The 14,789-nt window shown below is 31.6% G+C and overlaps 1 protein-coding gene across 3 annotated transcripts in view; it reads left to right on the top strand.

The window, feature by feature from the left end:
* The window catches only part of LOC129797878 (uncharacterized), a 64,613-nt gene that overhangs the window by 39,074 nt on the left and 10,750 nt on the right, over positions 1–14,789 (top strand). For all 3 annotated transcript variants that reach the window (XM_055840748.1, XM_055840747.1, XM_055840749.1), the window contains exon 4: positions 11,251–11,353. In XM_055840748.1, coding sequence (XP_055696723.1) covers positions 11,251–11,353 — 103 coding nt within the window. The remainder of the gene's footprint in view (positions 1–11,250; positions 11,354–14,789) is intronic.

Raw genomic sequence — 14,789 nt, 5'->3', positions numbered from 1 at the left:
TATAAAAGTTACAAGTCTTCTGTTCCTTTTAAGTAGTTTGAGTATGTATTAATAAATTCTACTCTATTCCACATTATTTCTTTTTAAAGTACTTACTCTGGTATCATACCTGCACATTAAAATTTTAATGCGATTCACTTTGTAATTGTCGGTAATGAGCGTTCTAAAGTGTGATTTGTGTCTTTAAATGGTTTTATATTTAGAATCTGTTGGTCTATTTATTAATAAAGAGGCACACTTTGGCCAAAAAAAATAGATTTCAATTGTCCTTGATTTCACGTTATAAAATTAATGTGAATCATGTTAATCTGTCGCACTAATAGGAGAAACCTTTGCAGCTTCGTACAGAAAATGAAGTCCAAGTTTCAAGATTGTTTAGGGGAAAGTTCCCATGCTTGATACCATTGGAAGCGTCGTAATGACTAAATTTTTCCTATGTTTTTCAATAAACGTGACTCTGCAATATATTTTAAAATCTGACCACTTTCCTATAGTTTTTAAAATTCGGTTGCGATGAGTCACATATATATAGTGAAACATAGAAAATTTAGTCATTACGAAGCTTCTAATGGTATAAAGCATGGGCACTTTCCCCTAACGAATGCCCACACAAGGTGAATTAATTATACCACTATGTTAATAAAAATCTCTTACTTATTAGGTTCGCAATTCCACCTCATAAAATTTCTGAAAATCCTTGGGTTTTCCTCTACAAGGAAAATGAAAATTTACTGGAAATTTTTCAAAGCTGCCCAGGTTTGCTTAGCTACGTACAAAATTTGTTTATCTATACGTATGCCTTATTGTCACCGTAAACACTACACCCTGATACAAAAAATTTTACTTCAGTGTTTAGATGGAACATCCTTCTACACGTTTTAATTGTTTACAGGAGGTATCATTTATTTTAAAATCACTTTCATGCAATTTTCCAAAGAGATGTTTTTGTAACACTGGAAAACCATTTTTTATACTGACAATGCAGACAGACAATTGAGTGTGATTATGAAAGAATCACACCTATTGTATTCATAGGATTTTCTTAATAACTTCCAATCGGTCTTAAAAAATATGTTATGAGCTTAACTGACTCCAAAAATAACCAGCCATAAATTTAAAGTGAAATATAAGAATTCAATATAAAATCAGGGAGAATTGAATGACAAATACTAAAAATGCACCGAATTTGCAATGAAAGAATCACACCTACTATATAAGAAGATTTAGGCTTAATGCTTGATTTAACATAATTAAAATAAAAACATCTGATGAAGTCTCATTTTACTGTGGAAGTGCGTGTTTTTCTTCGAGTTTTCCGAGAAGAATATTTAAAAAAAAAAAAAAAACGAGCAACAAGATTTTACGTTACTGAATAATCTTCTATAACTTGTAATGGTTGTCTATCCGAAAAGATAATTGAAATATGAAGAAAATGCATAAAATATTACACATCAGAATAATTATAGTTTTAGGCCTATTTTTTATTTTCACTTCTTGAATCTAGGGAAAAAGGCCTAGGCTCCCATTTTTTCAGGAAATGAGAGGTGGGCAGGCCATTACAATATATGGTTAGATTCATTAATAAAATAGAAAATATCGATTTTTATGAAGCAGCAAAGATTTTCCCCACTATAAGATTAATTTAAATCAATTTTTGTGGTCCAAGTCTACCTTTTTATCAATTTATAATTTTTTTTGTCAAAAATCAAATTTTTGTTAATTGTAAAAAAAATCGATTTGTACTTCTTTAATTCGGTAAATTGTTGAATCTATGATCATATGTTTATTTATGTTTATATTGATAAATTATTTTTTTTATGACAATTATACTATTAAAAAATAGTGGAATTAGTGTTTAAGTTTGAAAATAATGAAATATTTCTGGGAAAAGTAAAAATTAAGCAACTATAAATAATTTAAAAATCTTAAAACCCAAATAGACTCAGGTGATCCTTGAGAATATTCAGCGCATAAAATTTAGCGACAAAAGATCTAGCAATGAAAATTAATGCAAAAAATCTTTAATCCCCGATCCATATTTTCACTGTAGGTCAAAATCAAATTCCCTTTCCCTTGGCTTTTTTTTTAGATAAGCAATTTCTTTTTTTTATTCTCCGTGGCTTCTCTGTGTTTTTTTCTTTTTTCGAATCTCATGCCTTGTGTACCTCAGGCTTCCCGACAAAGCTAGAAAATCTTAAGACTTGACCACTGAGAAAGGCTCTGGGTCTCATTCAAATTTATAAGATGTATAATTATTATGAATTCATCTTGGTATACTCACTGCTCCCGCATGTCCTTTATTCATTTTATTCAAAGAAATACTTTTACCTTGAAAAAAACAAGGCTCTCAGCACAAATCTGTCCAAAATGAATTTATTTAACAGGTACTTTCACCCAATTTAAAGGTGACAGTGAGAAAATATTGCTTCTGATAGACTTATCAAACCCAGGGAACAACAAATTAATTTATGTAATGGTCAAATGGATTTTCTCTCAAGCAAATCGTTTATCTTTTTCTCTTTACTTGCGTTTAATTTCATGATTACTTCATAAAGAAGTCATTATCGAATCTTAAGCAGAAAATATATTCAAATTGCTTTACCGAGAATTTTACTTCTTCCTCTCAACCACCGAATAATTCGTCGAATAAATTGTCTTTCATGAGTGTTTTAAAAGCTAGTTTCTCATCAGGCTCATCAGAGTTTTCTTTCAATATTTGAAGTGTATAATTTTCAATTTTCTGTTTTCGACGCGAGCAACGACCGTAAAAAATCCAGGCAGTGAATTCTTCGTATAAGATCTCACGTAATTTTCAGGTTTTCTTTAACTATCTACCAATTAATCATTTTCAGCAACACAGTGATGTCCTGAAGAGATTTTTATGGTGAAAAAGCAAAAAGGGGTTCTCTTCATTTTTTTTTTTTGACAACAATATTCTCTAGTCAGGGACAAAGTCTAATATATTTTCTTCAATCGCATCAAGAAAATTTATGCTCAGACATAAAATTAAGAGACTCTGAAGAATCCTGACATCAGTGAACAATAAAGTGAATCATGAAATCTCTGACTTTTCAAAAATACCATCTATAAATAATTTTAACGATGTCGTTCCCCAAAAGAATGCACTTTAAAGTGTGTCAGGTGAAAATCTGACTTTCTGTCCCTCAAACTAGCGAATCTGTTAATTTAGACTTCGAAAGACATGTCTTTTGAGAAAAAAAGAGAACAACACAGAACAAGTCCGAAGAGGCGTGTGAGTGAAAATGGGGGATTAGAATTAAATTGTAAAAGTATCATGAGCTAGTAAACTGGCTGAGATATGTGATTGACGGGGCTTAGGAAAAAAAAACACAGATCATGCCAGTGCTAATGACTTCTTTTAACAAAATAATTTTTAAATGTAGATGGATCAATTAGTGAAAATTAGTCGTTTATGTAATATATCAGTGTATTGGCATGTGTTAAAAATAATCCTCAACCTGAAGTCTGTTTTCTGATGAGCCACTTCTATAGCTTTGGGCATATTGCAGGAGGCACCTTAGAAATAATCCATGGTATTAAAAGGGCAATCAATAAATCAATTAAAATGACATGGTACTATTTGCATTAAAATCGTCGCAGGAGCAACTATTTGTATAATTAAGACAACATATGAGACATGTTAATCGACTCTTGCCCATAAAGTATTATTATTTTCCATTCCATGGAAATAATTTCTCATGCACGATATCCCTCAGCTAATCTCGGCAATCGCACATGAATCGCTAAATTATGAAAACACATCCTCCAAACACAAACCCCCCTTTCCATGTTGAGACTCTTCTTTATGGCTGTTCAATTGATTTGGTGGAATATTTATTACTTACTCAAAATCACATATTTAATTACCATATAAAAACATTATTCCCCTATTATGTATCACTTCTATATGTGATTTTTAGCCCAATATGACATAAATTGGAAACTTGCTCAAACTATTTCTTATTTTATTATTTTATTTTTTATTCTCTTTCGTATTATATAACATTCTTCCACTATGTGGATTTTGCGCCCACCGAGCATCGATTGCCCGCTGAGAAACTCATTTAGTACGCTGTGTCTTTTTGGTTATCACCATAAATTAAAAGTTTGTGGATCATAGCATTAATTTTTCACAAATATCACAGGTTTTTCGTTCAAGTCATATGAATAATAAGCTATTTCCAATGGGGAACCAACAGGTAGATGGTAAAAATGTCCTAATAACCTTTGATAGCTTTGTGGTAGGTGAGATTCTTGAGTATCATTCAAAACCAGTTAAACCAAACATCAGAACAAGATAATAGATTTTTTTTTATAAATTATGTTAGCATTAAAACTACCTAATTTTATGAACTTTATCTCTGATCAAGTATATAGTCGTTATACTAAAGTATTCATAAACCAAGTGAGGAGTATTCGATTCTCAATTCTAAGCAAAAATTTACTTACGACGCTTATCTATCCCTATATCCTTTACTTTGAGGTCGTTCGTAACTTGAATAAGAACAAAAATCACCATGAGAACTATCAAAAAGTAAATCATATTATAAACAGTAAAATAGAAAAAAATAAAGAAAGTTATTGAGAGTGAAATATATATGAAAGAAGCACCTAGAATAGATTAGATTAGTTTACACTTGGGGTGGTTCCTGCACCCAAGCTTCCATTTGCGCCCATTATGCATCGTCAATTAAATTAACCCCTATTAAGGGCAAGATGGTTTTTCGGACAAATTCCGTTAAACAGAGCGGATTTCATCTTGATAGGTCTTCTTCGAACAGTACCGCTTTACTCAGCAGCATCCGTCTGATGTGATTGTTGCATAAGTTAGGGCAGTCGCTCATATACTGAGTGACCGTCCCCTCAGTTTGATGGCATCCTCTGCAGATTATGTTACATTGAACACCCATTCTATTCAGATGTTTGTTTAATCAGTGACCGGTTAGAAGGTTAGCAATCTGCCGGGATCTCCAGTAACTGATTATGTTATTAAGAGTGGGATGCCTAATGACCTAGACACACTTACGACTTTAGCCGACTGACTGTCCTCAGTGGGTGACTTTTCCCCCCTACGGTTCGTAAACTTTTCTTTAATTCTAATGTGTCTGTTCGCCGATCAGACGTGGTAGATAAGATTAGTTTAGACCATCCTTACGTGTTAGAATTAAAGAACAGGCAATAAACTAAGTTCCCATCAGTTTTTCTTTAACTAAGCCGTTTTGTGGTTTAAACCGAGAGTAATATTAGTCAGAAACTGATAATAAAATTGTAATCTGATCATAATTTTGATTATAATGACGTTAAACCATCTCTTCGCTCTGTTTAGATTGTGTCTAGGGCAAAAGAGAGGCATGTAGTCCTCGAGGATATTTGGATGAAGATTTCTGAGAATCTTAATTCCTAATCCTAAATTATCCCATAATTCAAATAACTTCAAATCTGTTAAAATTGCAAAAATTTGTATTGGGTACAATGGAGTAATTTTAAGTAAAATTTAATTTTGAATTTTGAAAGGAGCAAAAAAAAATTACCACCAAATTACTACTTTGCCTATCTGAAACAGTGAGTAATCCTAAAATTTCAAATTATATCCTATTCAAAATTACCCCATTATCCCCTATAACTTCCCTAATACAAAGGAAAATTGTAGTTCTCCTTGTTTTTTTTTGTACTTAAATCTGAGACAAGTGAACCAAAACTATTAAAAGTATAATGATAATAACAGTTCATTTATGAAAAACTCAAATTTAAATTTAGTTTGGTCGAAGAAACATTTATTTGTCCTTTAAGAACTCGTGTCGTGACCTATTGACACTCTTTCTGTACCATTTGGAATGTGAAATTTCAACACCTAATTTAACAGGAAAAAGTAGATCCATGAAAAACATCATATTAGTTACGTATTAATATATACATTTAATAAATTTCAATATTTTTTTATTAAAACTACCAACATGAGAGTACTCTTCACAATAAAAGAAACGCTAAAATGCCTAAAATTGCATCTATATCAGCTTATATTAAGAATTTTTGATAGTAAAGTTTAGAAAAAATCCTTTTCAATTGTACAAGTTTTATTTAATAGATATAATGATAATGTCAATACATTAATGATAAAGTCATACATTATGTTAGAGGGATCCATTTTATGTGATGAAATAAAAGTTTTATTAGTATGATCTAGAAAAGGACTATCAATATTTTTTCTAAAAGTTTCATAATAGTTCATTATCTATTAGTTACTTTAATTTATAAAATCAAAGTAGAATTAGAGACAATTTTAATTTTTAAATCTACATTCATAATGCATAAGAATTTCTGTTAAAAAGATAGGGGAAAGTACTCTCCCTGCAAACGTTCATGCTCCCGAATAATGTGAATTTTCTTTTAGTTTTTCTAAGAGACTTACACATTATTATTAAATATTAAGTAGTTTATTATCAATTGTTGATAATTATATTATAATTAAGTGTAAGTCTTTTAGAAAACATAAAAGAAATTCACATTATTCGAAGGCATGAACGTTCGCAGGGAGAATACTTTCCCCTATACCTTCGCTCCTATCGGATCAAGTATAATGAAATATAATTTTCTTTATTTTGATTTTCATTTTACTTCAAGTATTGAGCTTTGTATGTCATATTGTACTACAATTGTTTTAAGAAGAATTTCAATTCAAAGATAACTTTATGATAATTTTGGCAAGGATTTTGAGTCTCTCGAATTTATTTACATTTTTGTATTTGTGACTCAGTCATCAACCTCTACATTTCTGGATTGTATCAATGCGATGGCATCTGTAAATTGGCTTGATCACAATATCAGCGAATTCCTGCAAAAGAATGTCCCAAAGTGAAAAAAGGTTCCATCCTATAGATTGCAAATAAAATATATACAGAAATAAAAAGGTGAGGAGAAAACGATAGAAGAAGGAGAGAAGGTAATAAAAAAAGACAAGTACAAATTATTTATGAAGCTCAATAGTGACTGAATCTGAAACACCATACAAGAAAAGCCAAGAATGAATGCCGGAGTGTTGATTGGGAAAGAAGAAGTCACACGATTGTTTTCGATAATGCTTCTTATTTCTTTTGTGTGACCTGCGTGCAAAAAAAAACATCCCGAGAAGAAGAACCATCTGAACCCGCGGAGAGAACTAATGTCCTATTGTTACAATGGAAATTCAACATGTAGCATTTTTTGTGGTATCTTGGTGATTCCTTCATTTTTCACCAAATGAACAATTTACCATTTTGGCTCGAAAAGAATTTAAAGTGGCACTATTCAGAAGTCATGCAGATATTCGGGGGATAATTTGTGTGAACAAAGCGTTAATTGTATCTTGAGTTGCGACAGAGAAAAAACTGCCACAAAGAAAAAAAAAGAATCAAAGAAAGATATAGGGATATTTGATGATATTTATTTATATGGTCTGAATTTATCTCTATAGTCTTCCACTCAATGACTCTGCTGACACCCAAATTGGTGAGGTGATTTCAGAAAAGGGAAGTCTCAGTCTGAGATTACGCACAAAACAATACATAAATAATATCCAAGATAATCTGCAGAGAGAGAAAGAGAGAGTAATTTGATCTTCAAGTGGAGATTGTTAACAAATTCACGAGAAATATAGCCACTTTTATCAATTCGCGCACTTTGGAATGTAACCGATGTCTCCCATTGCTCTGTTCTCCGGCCACAGAGATTTGTGACCAGCTGTGTGGTCCAAGGCCAAACCACGAGCATTCTCAGCACAATGCACAGTGGCGATCCCAAAAGAATTGCGGTTGGTGCACTCGGAAGAATAAGTTATACGAATTTGAATGACAAAGATCTTTAAGGTTCACATTTACACATAATATTGCAGGTTATTGTTTCATAAATATATGATTAGTAATTTTATAAATATAAAGCACTCTCTCTATGACGCAAATATCCCGGATCCGAATCTATTTCAAATCCTTAAAAGTTTTTAAGGATTATAGCTGTTAGAATTGCACTAAACTCGACAGGACTTTGAACTAAACATTCAATTTTATATTATTTTGATTTTTCGATACACAATTAGACAGAGAATTTTTTATCTTTGAATCAGATTTTACAGTGCCCGATCTCTAATCCGGATTGCCGTAATCCGGACGAGTTATCGACGGTTACATTTAAAATCATTTTGAGGTTATGTATGCACGAGTATTCAGCAATGAAAATGAATTATCCTATGATGTTTTTAACTAATTAATGAAGTATACTAGCATAGAATTCTCTAATTATGTGTTTTTAAACTCTTTTAAAACTTTTATTCTAATTCTAGAAAAAAACCTTGTATTACATTTTCGAGATGTTGAATAAATTCAAAAAAATCATCCGGATTACGAAGCGGACATCTGTCATATTGTCTCCCAATCATCCGGATTACGAAACGGGCACTGTAGTAAAAAAAAGAAGAGATGGCAAAGCGTCCCAGCTTTGAGGAATATATGAACTCACGAGATGGAGTTCTCCGTGAATTAATTGAGTTTGGACGAAATGTTCACCTGGACCACCTCCAAAGAATATCCAAAAATGAAAGAAGTTGTAGGAACCGTTTTCGAAATGAACCTAGAAAACAAGGTTTTGGAGGAGATTTAAGGGGTACGCGGAAATTAGAGGTCATAATAATGATCCTGGGGTTGAATTTTGAGGGGGGAGGATTCCCGAAGAACGTTCATATCTCTTACTGTTCGGCCCCTAGATAGGTTACAAATTTACGCACAAAAATAAGAATATTTGAAAAAAAGATAGGTCATTTACAGGTACTTTACCGCTTCATTACCGATTGCGATGGAAGCAAACGGATTGGAAATTTCAAGACACTAGTAAAAATATTTTCCTTCAAAAATTTAAGATGGAGATTTTTTATGTTATAGGTATGTTTCGACGAAATATTAGTCTGGACCACCTCTAAAACATATCCAAAAATAAAAGAAATCATAGGAAACTTTTTTTGACAAGGAAAAACATGATTTTGGAGAGAATGGACGGGATACGGGATGGGTAGAAAAAGAAAAAAACGTCTAGAGATATCGTATTTTTATTGGGGGTTACCGAAGACAGAAAGTTGACATGTCTTACCGTTTAAGCTCTAGGACGGTGACAAATTGATAAAAAAAATCTATTATATAACTGCTCTCTCTTTGAGTTTGAACAGTAAAAAAAGGAAAAACTCCTGAGCGATTCTTAATAAATTTATAGCACAATAAATTTAAAAAAAAAAGTTATAATTTCACGACAAATCTACAATATCATTATAAGGCATCTAGACTTAAGCACATTGCATCTGAAACAACAATTCTAAAAATTCAAAAGAAAATATAATTAAAATAATGAGTTCTACTTTTAAATGTGGATTTTAATTTTTTTAATATTATTGATATGTAAAGAAATTTCTAGGTTTGGTAGATTCTCCCATTGACTGGATTAGCAATTGTCGAATAGGTCGTATGCTCCACATATTTCTATGCAAACAAACCAACTAATTATTTATAATTCTAGATATTGGTTTGTGATTTAGTGTTAGAACGATGTGTGAAAGTAAGAATTACTCAGCAAACTCGATTAATCATGGGATTGAATAGTTGATTTGACAATTGATTTATCTGAGTGTACATCTTCGGCACTCTTATACAAATTTCCCAATGCATAGAAGCGAATTAATAGCAGCAGGTCACTCGAGGATGCCAATTTTAGGTGTAGCACTTGCAACTCCTTGTCACATCCCATTATAATTTCCATGTAAAGGGACACACTTCGGGTTGCATGAAATTTTTACACTTCCAACATCAATAGTCCATCGTGCCACGTGAGGTTTTTTTTTTACTTCTTGTTTTAGTTCTTTCGAACAATATTTAATTAAAATTCTTCCAGATAATGAGAGAGAATAGAAGAGATCTTCACTAACGAACGGTTGTTGCGTTATTTAATGAAGAGAATTTATGATTCTCTCTATTTCATTGAATGACAATAAAATCTCATTTTATTGCTTAACATCGTATGGTACGAATGGCAATAAAAGACGTACTAATTGTTTGAATCAGACACTCAAGAGTGATTTTTTGTAGCCCCTTCGATTCATCTCTGACCGGGGAAACATTTTAATTGAATTTTAATATTACTTTCCTTCAATTTTAATAGTCCTTATTATTTACTATACATTCTGTCACTCCGTCTTTATATTTTTGCCTTTTGAACAAAACGTTGCCACTCACTGGAGGATGGGGAAAAAGAGAAGTCGTGAGATGGCAAAATGTAACTTCTACAGAATTTTTATTGATCTTCATTTGAATTTTCAATTATTTGATGTATCATTGGAAACTGTTGGCAAGATTTTATATATTTTGCAATAATGCCCCAAAATCACATTATTCCCTGACTCATTAAATATTTCTTGTTACTTAAGAAGAAGAGTCGTTAAGATATTTATTGCATCATTAATAAATCCATTTGGTTCACCCAAAAAAGGCGCAATAATTGGAAATAAGCATTCACTCAATTGGATGGAATTTGCAATTTTTGCAGAAAGAATTGTTTCTCAACCAATATTGGGATGTTATTTTAAATATTTCGGCAGAGTGTGTGGTGACTAAATAAAAAGTTAAAATAAACGTCCAAGAATTCACCAGAAGATATTGAGGAATTTTTTTTTCAAACTTACCTTTTCTTTTAAAATGCTAAAATGCCAAAAGGGAAAATGGGAATTCCAGAATGCCACAAACGAAACTTTGTCTCTTATGCACTACTCACCTCCTTACCCCCTTTTGACCGAATCTCCGCAGATTTATTTTAAATTCACATTTGCACCGGGTACAAAAGAGCATAAGAAGTGTATTATAAGCAGAAAAGGCCGGAATGGGTATTGCAAAATCAGCATTCGTGATCATCTCATAAACCATTGAGCCAAAATCTCATTCAAACTGAATTGTGTATGTATCTTTTTGAAGGGGACACTCGCGAAAACATTTGCACTTTCTTGATTCTATTTTCCCTCCCTTTTTTGCAATGCATGTAGTTCGACTGAATAATGTATGAAGGAATTTTGATGAATTTTCATCTGCCATATGCCCTTTATTTGTTATTGAACTTTATCTCTCAACTTTGAGCTTATTCCCAGGAAAAATATTGTATAACTTGTTTTCATATCACTTAATATAATAAAACTATGTGATATTTAACAATTGTTTTCTCTAATTGCAGAATCATCCGGTGATTTGGGATGGGCACTTACCTTAATAACTGTGTCACTTCTATCGGCCCTCATAGGTGCTATTGTGATGGTTATATTCTTTAGATGTAGAAGGTAAGATTCTCAATTCACTTTATTATGCTGCAAATTTTCGAAGGTGGAATTTGCTATATTGTCAAAAACTCTGCGGAATTTTGGATAATGAAGTTTTGTTTCAAGGATTAAAAGTAGGGTAAACTGGGGCACCACCAAACACTAATTTTTATTTCTAAACTACTTGGACTATCTCGACCATTCTTGCAGTGAACAAGCATCCCTATGGTGCCTATAAATTCCTATAGGTCTTATCCTCTGATGTCGAATATCCGATTAAAAAATCTCAGTGTTTGGTGGTACCTCGTGTTTGGTGGTGCCCCAGTTTCCCCTATATGTGAACAGTACCAGTGATAAATTTTTTAAATAAACAATAATCATGAGAAAGAAAAAAGGGCAAGAAAATATCTTGCCTTCAAACTTTCTAACCTTTCAATATTGTTTTTTCTTTTCTCCCAAAAAAAAATTCTATTCTATTAACTAATACGCTTAGAGCAAAAACCGGTTATCTTAATAGGGAAATCCATATACAATAGATTGTTTTTAGATGGCAAGAAATGTCGTTAGCACTATTAATTATTGTTAATAGAATATCATTGGTGTCTTGGGAAAAATTTCAAATTTTAAGCTCTGGCACGCTCGAAGACAGGACACTATCCTCTACATATTTTAAATTAATTTAGCAAAAATTAAAATAAAAAAAAGATTTAAATTAAAAAATTGACCTGATTAAAACCGTACTTATATTCCTTTGCACATCGAACACATCGGACACTAACAAGACTATAATTCTTTATGCAATATTGGTAATTCCATTGTAGGGTGACGTGGGGCTACTTTTCGCATATTTCTAAAGGAAACTAGGCTTTAATATAATTATAATTTTGATAGACAAAACAATATTATAGATATAATTTAAATTATGGCAAAGCCCAGTTTTCTTTAGAAAATATGCGGAAAAATCGTAATTTAATGTAGTGTCACCTCCCTGTAAATGTCAAAATTTTAAACTACTTTTGATATAAAATGCTGTGCCAGCCTTATTATTAAAATATTTTTGTATATTAATGCCTAGTTAGAGGCATTTTCTAAATATTTAATTTAATTACAATTCAATTCATGTATTCGTCCTTAATTAAACAATTATTGCGGCAGCCGCCGACTTACCAGAACTGATCTTATCAGATAAACGGCAGCAACCACTGAATCATTGATCGCATAAATCAAAAATTTACAACAGTTTCAGAAATTTCACATAGCATTGCATTACATAGCTTTTTGATATAATTAATAACATTTTAAACCAAAAATTCTTTCGGCAAAGTTGACAATTTCATCTGGGCTTCATTTTAGCTTATCCGTGTAGAAAGTTTTGTTGAAAGATGTTATGAAACCCATCTAATAATTTTTTAAAGTTTTTTAAAGTATTTGAATTTTCAATTAGGGAACGCTATAGATCTAAAATATTTTATAGGCTTAAATTTTTAATCACGAATACAGTTATAAGAAATTTTTGTAATCCTTTTATACAATCATTTTAGATTTCAGTCTTTATAATGCTTTTATTGTAGAATAAGTAATACTATCTTTTATATTTATTATTTATTTTATTATTACAAACAAAGAAAACTTTGAAGTACAAATCAAAGTCTAGTGAACATAATTATGGATTAAGTTTAATGGGATTTTTTTAAGAAATGGAAAAATTTAAATTAAAATTAATTACAATTAAAAATGTCTGCTTTTTAATTCTAATAAATAGTCTGTAGGTCAAGGCAATATCCTTCAATTTTATTGATCAAAAATTCGGTGTGTTGTTTACTAGAGAATATGTCTGAGAAGCTTCAGTCAAAATTTAATCTCAAGTGGTTGAAAATTGTAGGCGTTAAGTTTACAACCATTTAAAAAACAAAAAAAGGTTAAAAAACGCGTTTAACATAAAAATAAAATTCAAATAGTGATATCACGTCCTTTTCTAGAATAGAAGGCATAGCGAGCAGTAGAAAACATGGGGTAGTTATAAACACTGATATTTTTTCTACAAAAGGGGGACTGGAACAGTAGTAAACATCGGGTAGTACGAAACACTGATATTTATTTAATACTCTTTGGACTTATGTCCACCATTTCTGCTTGGACAAAAATCCCTAAAGGGAAAGGTACTCTCCCTTCGAACATTCATGCCTTCGAATAATGTGAATTTTCTTTTATTTTTCATAGAGACTTATACAAAATTATCACATAATTATCAATAATTGATGATAAGCTAACTAATATTTAATAAAAATGTGTAAATCTCTTAAAGAAAATGAAAGAAAATTCACATTATTCAAAGACGTGAACTTTCGAAGGGAGAGTACGTTCCCCTAGTATCTTTGAATTGATATAGGTCTCGTCCACTAAAGTATAATATCTAATTAAAATAAATTGCAGTGTTTACAACTATCCCATGTTAATTGCTGCCCTAGTTTCCCCTACTTGGACTAATGTCCACAATTTCTTTAGTGTATAAAGTTCTCTATAGTACCTATGAATTTATATAGGATTCGTCCTCTGAAGTGTAACATCTAATTATAGACTATATCCCAGTATTTGCAACAACCCCATGTTTACTACAATGCCCTAGTTTCCCCTTATGTATTGTACAATATTGTTAATACAAGATCTATATTTTAAAAGGGGATGGATTAAGTGAAAAGACTTTTCGATGGTTTTGTTTTTAAAGGTTAGAAGCAACGCTAAGACGGCGATGGGCACATTATAAAGGGGACAAGTTTAAATACCAAAAAAATATATTGAATTGAATTGAATAGTACAGTGTACCATAATAAGAAAGGATTCTTTAGAACTTTTTAACGTTGAGTATAATATTTGAATCATGGTAAAATTTCACGGGGGCATGGATACCTCATCTTGTGCATGCATGCAATTTTTTCGCTGTCAAATAAAACAGTTTCATTCTCATCTTATTTATTTTGCACAATATGTCTAAGTGGTTTGAATAAAGAGAGAGAGAGAGGGGTCACATATAAAGTATGAAAAGAAGTAATATCCTGTAGGTAGAAGAGAGAGTCAATAAAATATTGCAGAGTGAATATCCTCACGAAACAAATCACTCGTTGGATGCTGTATAAAATCGACAACAAATTGCAAGATTTCAATTTTTTTGCTTCCTTCTCAACCCAACCATGTCGCAATTATATTTATTTACATGCGACTATAAAATATTGAGCGTTCGGTAGCCTTTGACTTGAAAGTCGCACATTCTGCATTGAGGAAACCCTACGACATGTCAGACACATCTCCTCTCCTTGATTAAGAATTTAATGTGTGATAAAGAGTGTTATATACTCGGAGTGAAACAAAATACCCTCTTTTATACACCACAAAATAGAAGTTTCTCGGGCTTCCTTCTCATCCCAATGGCACTAAGGCTGTAATTATTCCCGTGTTTGTA

This window comes from Phlebotomus papatasi, chromosome 1 (genome assembly GCF_024763615.1).
Source record: "Phlebotomus papatasi isolate M1 chromosome 1, Ppap_2.1, whole genome shotgun sequence".
In the NCBI taxonomy this organism is placed as follows: domain Eukaryota; kingdom Metazoa; phylum Arthropoda; class Insecta; order Diptera; family Psychodidae; genus Phlebotomus; species Phlebotomus papatasi.
Note: the sequence above shows the minus strand (reverse complement) of the source record. Positions and strands in the feature narration are given on the sequence as shown.